General features: G+C 35.1%; 1 protein-coding gene across 1 annotated transcript in view; it reads left to right on the forward strand.

The window, feature by feature from the left end:
- The window catches only part of Kansl1l (KAT8 regulatory NSL complex subunit 1-like), a 91,143-nt gene that overhangs the window by 65,100 nt on the left and 11,134 nt on the right, over positions 1-14,909 (forward strand). The window contains exons 7-8 of the mRNA XM_005396949.2: positions 5,474-5,639; positions 8,961-9,068. Coding sequence (XP_005397006.1) covers positions 5,474-5,639; positions 8,961-9,068 — 274 coding nt within the window. The remainder of the gene's footprint in view (positions 1-5,473; positions 5,640-8,960; positions 9,069-14,909) is intronic.

Consider the following 14,909-nt stretch of genomic DNA (forward strand, 5'->3'; position numbering starts at 1 on the left):
TTGTTGCATTTCGGGTAGAAGCAAAAATATTGATGGTGATAGTATTGCATTTGCTTCAGTGCAGGGTAGGAGATGGTGGGAGTTGACCAGCAAACCGCACAATCAAGGTTTCTACATTGTTGTTATGCATCACATTTGATTATGGTAGTGATTATCAAGTATATACATAGGTAAAAACTCATCATGCTTTATATTTTCTTAACCATAGAACTGGGCATGTGTCCTATGCTGCATATTCAGGGTAGCCTATACTGGCTGCTTTAGTTATTGGTTACTGCATGACAAACCAACCTAAAATTTAGAGCTGTAAAATCATTTACTATTAGCTTTCACGATGCTGCAGATATCTGAGCAGTTGTTCTCCCAGTCTTATATAAGGTCTTTCACAGAGCTGTAGTAAGACAGTGGCTGGGGCTAACTCATCTGGAGGCCTGGATGGCATGGTTGGTGGCTTTTTTCCCTCTCCATATAGTTTAGGACATTCCATGTTGTCTTTTCACATTGTTTCTTTAGCAGAGTAATAAGACTTCTTACATAGTGGCTGTGGCCCTCAAAAATGCAAATATAGAAGCTGTTGTTTCTTCTTACGACTTAGTCCTAGAACTAGCTCTTGACTTTACTATTGTATTGGTTAAGTGACTTGATGTGCGATGTAATATGAGAGGGACTACTGCAGGGCAAGAATAGTGGGAGGTGTGGTTCATTGGTTGGTGCTATCACATTGGAACTGTCACAGTCCAGCGTCTGGTTCCTAATTATTTACATTTCTCCTGTGTTACAAAAATAATCCTATTTAAACCCTTCTTCCCAAGACCCCTGAAGTTTCATTCCATTATGGTGTTAGTCTCAGATGTTATCAGCCAAAAATCATGTTCAGGTACCTGAATTGAGGTAGTTTTACGTGTGACTCCTCAGGTGTAGCTCCTTGAGTACAGTTTTTCAGGTGTAGTTCCAAGAATTTGCTGTATGTATGTCCAATTTGAGAGGAGGTGGAGCCAAACAGAGGCTGTACAGTCAGTGGAAAATGAGAGGCAAACAGAAATTCTGAAGTACAATGTTTGTTACCTTTCTCGTTGTGGAGACAAAGTGCCCGACATCTGTAAAGGTTTCAGTCCATAGTTGGCTGGATCCAAGGCAGGGTGGCACGGCAGAGGGGCATCACAGAGGAGAAACAGTCTATGGCAAAGCAGTGCAGACAGAAGGGGCAGCAAGCATTGAGTCCAAGAAGCTCAGCAGCTTCTTTCTGCCCCTTTTATATTCTAGCTAGGCTAATGGACTTAGGCTGGGTGCTAAATCAATCAATGGACAGATATACTAATCATACACCCTAATCTCAGCATCACACACTGTAGATCCAGCCACCTCTGAAGCAGCTCCCACCTATGACCACATGAAGTTTTGGGGGGGGGCATCTAGACACAAGCTATAACATACAACAAGGCACAGCTTCATAAATTGTAATATATAAACCAGAAACTGCTTCAAGTATATTTATGAAAACAATTGCAACAGACCTAACATATTTACAAACTGAAGTAAAGCTTGTAATTAAGAATATTATATTGGGGGCTGGGGATTTTGTGAGTTCGGTTCCCGGTACCAGAGAAAAACCAAAAAAAAAAAAAAAAAAAAAAGAATATTATACTCCTTATAAAGTAGGCAGAACTATTACTAATTTAATTTCTATTCACTTCTGTTCATACATTTTATATATCTCCTATGACACACCAGCAAAAGGAGTGTCTAAGTATTCCATAGGCAGTCTCATTATTATTATTTTATAATTATCAAATTATACTGGTTGGTGGTTTAAGAAAATAATCCAGTTGTGTAAATTAAGGTGTGTATAATGAAAATTCCATCTTGAGGTTTCCATGTCCTTTTAAAAAGGTAAAATGATTAGGTTTATAAATTTTATGTGAATGCAGACTACTTTTTAGAGCCGATAATATAAGAATCCTAAAAAAAACTAATGACTTGGTCTTACAGAAATTTAAGTTCTGTTGGGAAAATAAGGCACAAATATGTGCAAATTTAATTTTCAGCACATAATCCCAGATATTTAACTGTGAGAAAATATGCTTTATGTAATTCTGTATCAATTTAGAAGGTACCAAATTATAGTCTAAAACTATTTCCTATGGAGAAGCAGCACATTATAGTGGTTTCACATATGTATAGTGGTTGTAGAAAACACTGGATTGAAATCTCAGTTCTACTTTTTTCCCTTAAAACTGTGGATCACACTTAGGGCCTCTTGCATGGGAGGCAAGTATTCTACCACTGAGCTACCCCTACTCTTTATTGTTGAGACAGGATCTCGCTAAGTTCCACAGGCTAGCTTCAAACTTTTGATGCTCCTGCCTCAGCATCCTGAGTAGCTGGGATCACAGGCATGATTCACCCTGACTGGCCCAGATTCTACTTCCCAATGGTAATATATAGTATCATGAAAATTACTCACTATTTTCCTCATCCATAAAGACGATAAGGCTACTTTATAGAATTGTGTTACATCTGAAAGGTACATACCACAGTATGTGTCATATAAGCCCTTTTCAAATGCGAATGATGATGATGATAATGATTTAGTGATTGTAGAAACAGTGATAGGATAGGTCTTTACACAGGGGAATGAAATACTAAAAATATTTCTGAAAGATTCATGTGGTTCCTTTCTGCAGGACAATTACAGTGAAAAAAGACTGGAGAAATGGAAATCAGTTAGGAAAATACTTGATACACTAGATGCAAGATTGTAAAGAGTAGGACTGATTCCATAGTCGAATGGATTGATACAAAGAAATTTCAGATAGTTAACCAGTCTTAACTGATTTGGTATGGTCAAAGTTTTGAAGAGAAGAGGAACAGAAAAAAAAAGGCACAGCAAATTATGATACCATTAAGTACATTTTGTAAACTGTCCCAGTCAGGTCCGAATAGTGACACATCAGGAGAACATAAGCAAACCTGAACTGACATCTCAGCTTGATGTCATCTGATTTACAGTTGTGTAAACTCCATTGTGATGGATGAGTGAAAAAGTTTGTATCCATCACAGAGGACACAAATAAACCCTAAACTGCATGCCCGAAATCTGTATGGCCTTTAGTTAATATGTGTTTTCTCTATGGTCCATTTTCTACTTGATGTACTAATTCTTTGCAGCCACCTCCAAGAAAAGTCAAACATTTTCCATCTCTCTTGCCTGTTGCAACTGGCTGCTGGCTTTCTGAAGCTGGATTTGATGTCTAGAATGTCGGGGGTCCGGGAAGGGGATGCTATGAGTAATAATGTTTACCAGAGATGAAGGAAGGATTGGGAAACATGCTGTTACTTGTCATTCCTATAAACACTGCATGTGAACATCACTCATTCACTTTCTACATTACTTAGACGTGAATGAATGAATGCAGCACCTTTTTCTAATTATATGTACAATTTTGGAGCTGCTTAGCAAATGGAAATAGTTTATCTCTAGTTTATTCACAACCTTACAACAGCCAATCCAGTTATTAGTTTGCTTAACTAATATTTATCCTCTCAAAATCTATGCTAAAATGTTAAATCTTACACTAGCTTTGTTCACCTCTGTACAGTTTTTAGAAAAATGCCTCAAAATTAATTCACATTTTCTAATCATTTAAAACATTTCTAAGTTATAAACCATTTTATTCATTATTTGACTGAAAGTTTTCATTTGGTTAGTTCTTTTTGGTTTGTTTTTTAGCACACACTGTTATTCCCAGAGTGTGCTATTAGCCTATTGTTTTGTCTTCTCTATAGAAAACCTGTGGTAAAAAAGTGCTTATGTAAATAACTGTCTTTGAAATTAAAAATGCATTTTTATTACTACAATTTAATTAGAAATTAAAAACGCATTGTTCTTTTCATTTGTCTTTACAAAGGACAAAACGTTTTAATAGCTATTCATAATAGCCAGTGCTATGTTACAGTGCTGACTTTTAACAACAGAATACCTTCAGGAAGAAAAAGATACACAAGTCTTTTAGTAGTATTCTGTTGTTACAAGGAAAGACTGACTTTTTGGTTTTCTGCTGTGATTCTATTGTGATGCTGTTGTGCTCCTGGAGAGTAGGAAATTGAAGGTAGTGCAGTGAAAAGGGACAGGTGGAGTTTACATGTGTGGTGGTTATCACATTTGCCTGACACATGAAAGGACTTCAGTTTGAAACTGGGTGGAAATAAAGGGATAAATATATAGGTTGTCTACATGAATACTGATGGCAAGAATAGTAATAGTGATGTTGTGTGGGATACAGAAAAAGGAGAGTAAGCAGAGTAAAAGTGTTCTAACTTTCCAATATTTTGAGGGAACTGGTAAAAGGAATAGTTTGTTATAATGTAAAAGCCAATGGCTTAAGGATTCATATTTTAATCCCTAAGGAGGCAAACAATTAAAAGGAAAAAAATATGAGGATGCATAAAATACAACTTAACAAGAAAGAAAACTATAACAAAATATTTAATTAATCCTAAAGAAAGCAAGGTAGGGATACATATGAAACATCTGTTCTAGAAACTCAACCAACAAATTGCTATTTGAAAAAGTTAATAAAAATGCTTACGACTCTTCAAAAATAATCCAATCTTGATCTGACATTTAAAAATCCTTTAGTGAAATTCACCAGATTAATAGATTAAAGAAAATCCATGCAATCATTTCAATGGGTTCAGAAAAGCATATGATTGATATATTCTTAAAATTTTTTTCAGTAAATTTAAATTTATCCTGAACATACCAAAAAACAAATCCTATAATCCACATCACTATAAATTTGATGAGTTAATAAAATGTTTGTTATAAGGAGCAAAACAAAAGTATCTCCTTTGATCATTTCTGTTAATTACCTGACTGATGATTGGAATCCCCCAAATTAATAAAACTATTAGTGTTGGATGAAATTGGATTGTTATTATTTGCAGGTAATGTTTAAATAACAGAAAACTAAAAGAAGCTGTAAGTATACTACTAGAATAAAGTTTTGCACAGTTATGGGATATGTTAAAAAAAACTGTATTTTAAAATCTTTTACAATTGAAACAAACATTAAAGTTAGGAAAGTATTTAAGAGAATATGTATGTCTTTTTATAGAAGAAAACTCAAGTTTTAGTAAAAGAACTTGAATATGATTTAAATAAATGAAGGCTCTGCCATATTATTAGTTTCTCTTCCCTTTACTGTGACTTCCTAAGATGAGAAAAAGTCCACTTTCGTGGACATTGCTCTTCCTTTTGAAAAACCACAATGAGATTACTCAGGCTTAATGTGGTATATGGCCAGTTTTTGATTAGTTTATCTTATGCCGTTATTCTATGTCATTTTAAAGCTCTTCCCCCAAGGTTAGTTCCTTATGAAGACAGGACATTTCTGTACTGAATTATCACTGTTACACTACCTCACATTTAATTTTCAAGCAAAACTGAAGTCTTCATTCTTTTTCCTTGCAGATTTTGCATTCAAAAGAAACATCATTTTTAAACCCCACAGAAATGCCTTGCCTGCGGTCAGCTCCAACTGGGATGAACTGTAAACACAATTCAAAGTCTCAGATACTAAGAGAACATGTTTCAGAGTTAGATTCCTCTTTCCATTCTGTTCTATCCTTGCCATCAGGTAAGCTTCCTCATAAAAATTTCTAAGTAACTCTGAATATGTACTTTCTATAGTGAAACAGAATTTTATAAATACAATCTAATGAAAGTTATCATTTTGTCATTGACCTAAGCAGTTTTTACAGAGGAATTTAACGTGTGATGCTAATTTTTTACATTAATTTTTCAGTTACATTTGACTTGCTTTGAGAAATAACTAGATTTTAATCTCTTAGACTACTGATTTTTATTAAAATTTTGGCAACCTGCTATGTTGAGATGTTTCTCAGTAGTAACAGACTGCTTTACATGGAAGTTTTCCTGCCACATAATGTTCTGCATTTTATAATTATAGACTACATTACATTTATTCAAGTGGCAGGAAAACTATGTACAGGTTTAGTCAACTTTTGAACCTCAAGAGTACACATTACCTGAGTAAATGAGGCATTTACACCCTACAGAGCTAACTAAGGTGGTTTTAAAGTTCCAGTTCTTAATTTTTTGGGTTACTTTCCCAGTCTTTTCTATATTGGATCTAAAGTATTTTAGAAGGGAAAGAAACATGCCTGTCCTTCATTATCTCAGGTTCTTCTCTGTATTAGGGAATTTCTTGAATGGGCTTTTGTTTCCTTTTCAGCTAGTGTTAATCTTTTAAGTTTCCACAGTTAAGAAACCGTCTCTTGGGGCTGGGGATTTAGCTCAGCGGCAAAAGCGCCTGCCTGGCAAGCGCAAGGTCATGAGTTCGGTTCCCGGTACTGGAGAAAAACCAAAAAGAAACCGTCTCTTTGTAATACAACTTTTTTCTACCTATCCCACTTCCCCAAATCTTAACTTAGTTCTTAACAGTATTAGAGTGGCATGTTAGCTACACCATTATTTAAATTCTGAATGGGAATTATGTTCATCTGTGAGAAAACTTTCATAGTAGACAGAAAATAATAAACACTATAATGTTACTGCAGCTAACATTCAGTGTCAGGATACACTGGCCCTGTGTCTACTAAGCATATTACATTTCTTATTTAATTCTCACAACCCCTAGGAAGATACTGTTGTCCTCTTCATCTTATATATGAGAAAACTAAGTGTAAAGACATTAAGTATTCATCCAAGATTAATCAGTGTGTTAGTCACCTTTCTCACTGCTGGGACAGAACACCCAACCCTGCACTGTAGAGGAGAGGTTTATTTTGGCTCATGTTCTAGAAGTTTCAGTCTTGCACATTCGGTGGCTCCATGTAAGGGGCTGGGCAGAGGAGAGCTGTCCCCTTTATGGTGGAGGGGAGCTGGGGAGATAAACCTGCTGCTTCCAACCAGTCCTGCCTCCTAACAGCAAGTCAGCTGTAACGTCCCCATCACCTCCCAAACAGGAAATCCTAGAGCCATTTTAGATCTAAACCATAACACTGAGCTCATGGTTGTTAGGAGTTGATTTGAGGTATGTTCCTAAACTTTTTTTTCTTATAAAACTTCCTATTTCTTGAACCAGGCTTCATGCCGCATGCCTACAATCCTGGCATTTGGAAGGCTGAAGCAAAAGGATCACAGGAATTCAGCCTGCCTACATAGTGAGATCAAGGCCAGCTTGAACTACCTAGCGAGACCCTGTCTCAAAAAACCCTAACAACAAAAAGTAATTTTATTGGCGTATGTTTTAGGTGTCTCTTGTAAGAGAAACCATGTTTGTTTCTTGTGATATGACCCTGTCAGCTGATACATATTCTTCCTCCTAAGACATAACCCTGCGAAAATGTATGAATATCCTTCATCTTATAGGCTCATTATAGGAAATATTATTTTTTAATAAACAGAATTAGCTTCTTTACCCACTAGTTAGGGCCATCCGTTCTTTGAATTCATTTAATAAAATTCTCTAACTTACACACAATGTACTAAGTAGGTGCTAAGGGTGTATATATACAAATAAATCAGGGTACACTTTCTGGTTTAGGCCAACTGAAATGTGTATTAAAAGCCAAGTGTGTTATGAAATATTTGAGAGCCCACAGGTCACCCGGTGGGTATAAAAAAGCTATATTCAGTCGGAGTAAGGACTGTCTCTGGTTAGATCATCTTTTACCTCACACAGTGATGTAAGTGGTCTTCTTTTAATAGTGTATCTCTGAAGAAACAATGCTTAGGAATTATAATGTATCTGAATCTGAAATGTTTTAGTACTTTAAAAGAGAATTTTTAATTTATAGTCTCATTTTCATTTTGTCACTGGCCTTTAGGACAAACTCCATGATGACGACCATGGATCAGTGTATTTTCCGCGTACTTTTTCCACACATGCACATGGACTTTACCAATAAAATATATTATCTGAGCAACAGATACATCTCTAAAATCCACTCTTCCATCTATCCCAGTTTACGTTTTCTTAAAGACAAATTTTTTTCATTAGCAAAACTTTCAATGTATTGACTGCTTTATGAGCCCCCACCCTCTGCCCTAGGGAAAGAGTAGGTGTCTAAAATTTGTGCTTTTTTATCCCCAGTACTGGGTACTGAACTCAGGGCCTCATGCATACTAGGCAAATGTTCAAATGTTGTACCACTTAGATACATCTCCCACCCTTGTTTAGTTATCCTGAGACAAGCTCTTCCTAATTTGTCCAGGCTGGCCTTTAAGTTGTGATCCTCCTGCCTCAGGCTCCCAAGTAGGAGTGTGCTATCACACCCAGCTAGTCATGCTTTTTAAGATTGCTTGTATGTTCTTAAAAGAAAAACTTAATAAATGTGAGCAAATCTTTGCACTTTCTGGTTGTCACAGTATAAAATATATAAATGTGGTAACTGAATTTCCCTAAGTATTTAAAGGATGAAAACTAGTATGCCAGGAAGTTTTAATCACTGTGAAAGCAGTTTCATTTAGTACTGTAATCTAAGCGAATGTGCAGTTTGGTGTTTTTGTAACAGGTTGCATTTGAATTATAGCAATGTTCCAAATACTGTTATCTTTTGCAAATTTCATTATTTCAAATGAATTTTGTGGTGATGTAGTAAAATGAGTTGTCAGCCAGATTTGGCTGTGTTTTGTTAAAGACCTCTTGGGTACATTTGTTCCCATTCATTTATGAATTGTATTTACAATGAGTGTTCCTCTACCTGCTATTTTAGGAAGTTCACAAAGCTGCTCAGCTGTTAGATTTTCCTTAATAAGTAAACTTAGGCGGTAACTTCCAAAGGATTGCTACCCGCATGCCTGGAAAGAGTATTCTGACTTTTTAAGCATTTACTTATTTTGCAAGCTTATATGGTATGCATAGAAAAGAAGCAAAATATTAGACTGTATAGAATGGTGTTTGCTGAAAACATTTTTAACTTTATTTCTGTAGATGTGCCTCTTCATTTTCACCTTGAAACATTATTTAAAAACAATGAAATAAGAGGAGATCTTTCTGCAAATCGAATTGTAGGCAACTGTATCTTATCACCATCAACTGGTATGTCACATTTACAAATTTTGTACTTCATGCTGCCTTTTACATCCTTCATACTTAATTTTGCATTCTAAGTAAATAAAATTTAACAGAATAAATGTAAATTCTTAATTTTTAATAGTCACTTTTCACACACAGAAAATACATAGGAGCTGTGTATCATTTGTGAGGCCCTGACTTTGAACCTCAACACTAAAACAAAAAAAAAAAAAAAAGAAGAATGAGTAAATGAAAGAAAATACACAAGAGCAATCTTTAAAAAATGCATGGCAACTACTGGATGAAAATTATGAAATACAACTGATAAATAGAAAAGACAAATAAACAAGCATTCCTATATGGTAAAATGGATAAGGATATCATGCTTTATTAGTTCACATGTTTAATGCAATTTAACTTGAAGTTCTAATAGATTTGGTTACCTTAAAATAATTCCATAGGCCACTGGGAGGACTAAATAATATAAAAGAAATTGCTAGAAAACTTAATCTACCTCAGCCACATATGGAAACATGCCAAAGCTCTAATCACTAGTATAGATTTTATTTTGCTTGTATTTAGGAAAACAGATTCATGAAATAAGACTACATAGTTTGTACTTTATTATATGACTAGGAAAAAATTGTGTATCAGAAATGGAGAAACATTCAATAAATAGTATTGGTAGATTTTTCTAAGAAAAATTTGTAAATACTGTATTCATTTCATATCATGCATCAGAATGAATGCTAGTTAGTTCCAATAATTTTAAGATTAAAACTGTATCGTAAAACTTAAAAAGAAATTATAATGAAATATTTATGATTGCTCTAAAATATCTATGATTGTCTATGCTTGGAAGTAATTGTAAGAAAGAAAAACATTAATGTATTTTGATTATCTGCAAAGTGAAAATTTTTGTGACATCAAAAACTCATACAAACTAAGACAAATTATTTCTGGGTGAAAGGACTAGCTAAAAAACTAATCAAGACCCAATGAATGTCTATTAGAACTGGAGTTTCATTATAAAAAATTAGTAGCTACTAGAGATGGAGGTGCAGCTCTGTGATAGTTAAGCCCTGGTTTCAATCCCTAAAACAGCAAAGAGGGAAAAAAAACCCTGCTTCTATAAATAAAATAATTAGATAGAAGCTGTAAGGAATAAAGTATGTCAGACAATGTGACAATGAAAATACAAAATGTCTCTGATTAAACTTATTTCATGAAGAAAATGTCAGCAGAGGGACATAAGAGGATGTTTCTATATGGAAAGAAATACCTTATTTTGTTGAAAGAGTTGTAACCTGCCAGTATTCCACAAGTTAATTTATCAATAGTGTATCAGAATCACACAGGTATTCTTTTTGAACAGTTATTCTGAAGTTTACGCAGACAGAAGCTGGATTGACAAAAATTATAAAAGATCAAAAGGAAGACATATCAGACATCAAAATGTTATGACTGTTAAAATAATGTGGTACTGGTAGAAGCCAGATTAAGGTTAAATACAAACAGCCTTGAGACATACTCAAAGGGTCTCTGTATGACATATGTGGTTTTTTCTCATTGCTATAGAAAGGGCGGCTTGGTCAATAAATGTACATGAAGACAGTGATGCATTCTTCCTATGCCAGCACTGTTGAAGAGCTTTAACTTAGGCGTTTTATTAACCTGTGAGATCACTATTGTTACCATCCTTCCCAAATCACTGCAGAGTAATGGTAGAGCTATGATTTCAACTCAAGCAATCTGGTTCACAGTCCGTGCTCTAAGTACCAACTTTAATCTGTAATCAGCAGCACTAAATGATGATTCATTAAATGTGATCTCACTGTTATAACTTGAACACTAAAAGAAATTTAAGATGGGTGATGCTAAAAAATGTATTTAAGATGGATTAAAGAGTTACATATTAAAAATGGTGCTTGAATTTGGAAGAAAAGCTAGATGTGACTGATGATAACATAATGAAAATGGTAACACCTAACACTTACTGAGAACTTATGTCACAGAGTTTACTATTTTTGCCTGTTTAGTATTAGGATCAATTCTAGTAAAAAAAAACTTACTATAGTCTTAACAAGCACTCTAATATTTCAAATAACATTAAGAATTGATACAAGCCTTTTGGAAAGTACTGTGAGATACATTACAAAATCTTTACTTAAAGTGTATGTTTTTTATAAGATCACTGTAGGGGAAAAAACCCTCTCATCTTGTTTACTTTTGTACCTACTCAAAATAAATGTTGACTGAACTGGTAACTGTATTCTGACCCAATTTTTCCATTTTCAAGAATCTAGTCTAATTGTACCAAACATGAAACAAACTTTTCACAAATACATTCATCTTAGCATTCTTGTGATAATGAAAAATGAGAAACAACTTAAAGAATTGTAATAGGGAAATGGTTAAATAGATTGTATAGCAGATGTGCAATCTTATGAATCCTAACAGTTGATGAAAACTTACCAAAGAATATTGTGATAAAAAGGGATACAAATGTTTTACTGCCGTATTTGATACAATTATAACCATGAAAGAATGTTTCTTTTTTCAACCAAAGGCAATGTGTGGACCTTGTTGAGATTCTTATTTGAAAAAGAGCTGCATATCTATACATATACACACATTTTTTGGACAACCCAAGAAACCTGAACATGAACCGGCTTGTAGATATTATTGCTTTGTCATATGTAATAAGGCACTGTGATTATATAAATACACATATGCTATAAGTTTATTAGTGGTTCACTCTGACATACACAAATGAAAAAGTAATTCTGGAATTTGCTTTAAAATATTACAGAAAAAAACTGGTTGGGGCAGAGATGAAACAAGATTGGTCATCAGTTGATACTTGCTAAAACTGAATGATAGGTACACAGGAGTTAATTATTCTAATTTCTTTTTTGTGTGTACATTCAAAATTTTTTCACAGTATAAAGTTGGGGAAAAAAAGCACCAAGGACAATAAACAACTAGCTATGCCTAGTGGAAGACAGACTGAAAACATTGGGAAGTATACATTAGGTTCATGTAACTTTTCATAATGTAATCCTACTCACTGGGACACTGAAACTAAACTTTGTGTAAAGGGCAAACACGTATCCATGAATATGAATATTAAGAATTGCCTTAATAGCAATAATTTCATTATGCTCTTGATGATAACTGTACGTTCAACAGCTATGGAATACCTACATGATTCTGTCTCTAATCAGAAGAATGTAAAGCAACCATATGCAGAAATAATGAAGTTATAGTATAAAAAGGAAATTGTACTTTTATCCTAATTGAAATTATGACTTAATGTTTGAAATATATATGATGTATGAAATGTACAGGTTTATGTGTAATTGCAAGTTTGTGCAAAAGTGAAAGTATATCATGTGTTAGAAGTTAGATGATTTTATTTCTACTAACGTTGCTCCATTTATCTAACTTAAAAAAAAATAAAGCAGTGTAAATGTGTCAGGCATAGAATTCATACTATCAGTGTAATAGGATCAATGTAATGTTACATGCCACACTGGAATAGAAAGAATAAAGAATGGAATACGCTTGAGATGAAGGCTGCACTATCGTTAGGCACATCAATAAGGTATTCTTTTGTGTAACATCTCCTTAGGTTTTATCCTCTGTATCTATCCTAAATAGCTGGTCATTGACTTTTCTTTTACTATTAGTGATTTCTACAGAAATAAGTACAACTAGAGCTAAACGTTTTGAACACCAATGTGTACCAGGCAGACTATTATGTATTGAAGAATCAAAGATGAATCATAGAAAAACAAATTATAATGCAACAGGGAAAAGTAGACATGAATAAACTAACAGTACGATGAACACAGATGTATAATAAAAATCATGCGATAAAGAGGGAGTACATAACTCTGCTTAGGACAAGGCAAAAAACAAAGGCTAAGTGAAAGGAGAAATAGGAGGAGAGAAACTCCAAAAAGCTGGTGATGCCAGGTGCCATCTTGGGATTTACACAGGAATAAGCGTGAGAGGTATTCTGTATGAGTACTTCTGAGACTTTAGCATATAAAAGCACGTTATTTGAGGGGGGATACTGCGGATCTTGATTTGTAGTCTGGAATGGGCCCTGTGATTGCTTTCTGACAAGGTCCCAGGAGATTCAAATGATATTGGTCCATGTTGTGTAACAAGCCTTTAAATAATGGAAACAAACATTCATCAAGCACAAAGACCTCAAACGGTATGATGTGTTCAGGTGTCTACAGATAGCTTGGTATTCCTGGAGAGTAAACTGCATGGAGGGCAAACTTCCTTGTGTGCCTTGCCAGAGTCTGGACATAGTCTAGTAGCTGTTAAATTTTGCATCTACCGTGACACTGCTGACTTCAGACAACAAGCAGATAGGGAAAAGTCACACTGTAGAGGGGTAAGTACACGATAAGTCTCAACATAAGGAAATACTGTACCAGAGCAAACCAATTTAAGAGCCTATACTGACCAAACTATTAAAGGCTATGAAAAACAACAGTGCAACTCTTGCAGGTACACAACTATGAGGTGGAAAGTAAATGCAACAAGTGACTGGAGTTTTCTATAAAGAAAATATATAGGTAACTGGTAGAACTTGAACAAAGTTTACAGATTAGCTAATGGCGTTACTTTCTTACAACTGTGTGGCTTTGTAAAAGAATGTCATTGTTTTTGAGCAATACACATTTATCTATCTAAAGGAGCCTCACATCAGAAATACGTACAGAAGGAGGTAAAGCAAATGTGATAAAATGTTAACTTCTGGGGGAATCTGAGTAAAGGGGACATGGAAATTCCAAGTTTGCTGTAAGTCTGTGTTTAAAAATTTTAAGAATGTGTAGATGAGGAGGAACACAGAACCACAGGACTGAGCCTCTACCAAGAGTCCCTCCTTTCTACTCAGCAGACTGTGTCAGATGTTTCAAATCTGTATTCAGTACTGTAACATTCAGCCTAACAGAATGATACGTACTGCCAAAAGAGACTACGAGTTTTTTTTATTTCCTGGCAATCATTACAGCCAGTGATCTTTTACTACTGCAAATCTAATTATACCTATCCCTTTAAGACATCTGAGGGAATATTCTTATGAGGACCCCAAAGGGCTCCTGCCTGCTCATGGTTTTCTCAGCCTGTTTCCTTACTCCACACTACATAGCTACTGTTCAGGTCCCAGATTTGTCCCACTCCCTGGGCCTTTACATAAGCTGTTCTCTCTTCCTTCCCCTCAACATCAGCTATTTTTCTGTTCCATTATGAAATCTACCATCTGGACAAGATAATAGAAAGATGAATCTGCTGGGGTTTGATTAAAATTCAGCAAAATACTAGCTCTGCCACTGGCTACATGCCCAGCCCTCTATTAGACATGTGTAGGACTACTCCAGCCAACTGCCCCCAACACCATTTACCATCTTTTTGGGTGGTGGGAAATCCCACGGGCTATCTTGGAATTCTACCTACCATTTTCCCTAGCTATTTAAGTCACTGTTTTCTGACACCGAGTTTCACTATGTCAACTGAAATCTCCTTTCTCCAATCATTTTAACTGGTCTCTGGTAACTTTCGCAGTATCTCCATCTGTGATGGGCTCTATGACAGAATTTTCTTTTTTCCTTTGCTCTGTTCAGCATTGTTCAGATGAGTTCTCTAAATGTTCAGAGCTGCTACAATTTTGGGAAACATCTGGCTGTCCTTCCTTCAGATACCCATTCGTTTATTCTGTTAACTCCACTTGGGGTCTTTTCTTCCTCGTATATTCCATCACTGTTACTTCAAGTTGTCAAACTTTTCTTCCAGGCCCAATCTTGATTTCCAGTCAAGATTGTGTCAATTCTGTTACTCAGC

This window comes from Chinchilla lanigera, unplaced genomic scaffold (assembly GCF_000276665.1).
Source record: "Chinchilla lanigera isolate Chin_1 unplaced genomic scaffold, ChiLan1.0 scaffold00056, whole genome shotgun sequence".
Lineage (NCBI taxonomy): Eukaryota > Metazoa > Chordata > Mammalia > Rodentia > Chinchillidae > Chinchilla > Chinchilla lanigera.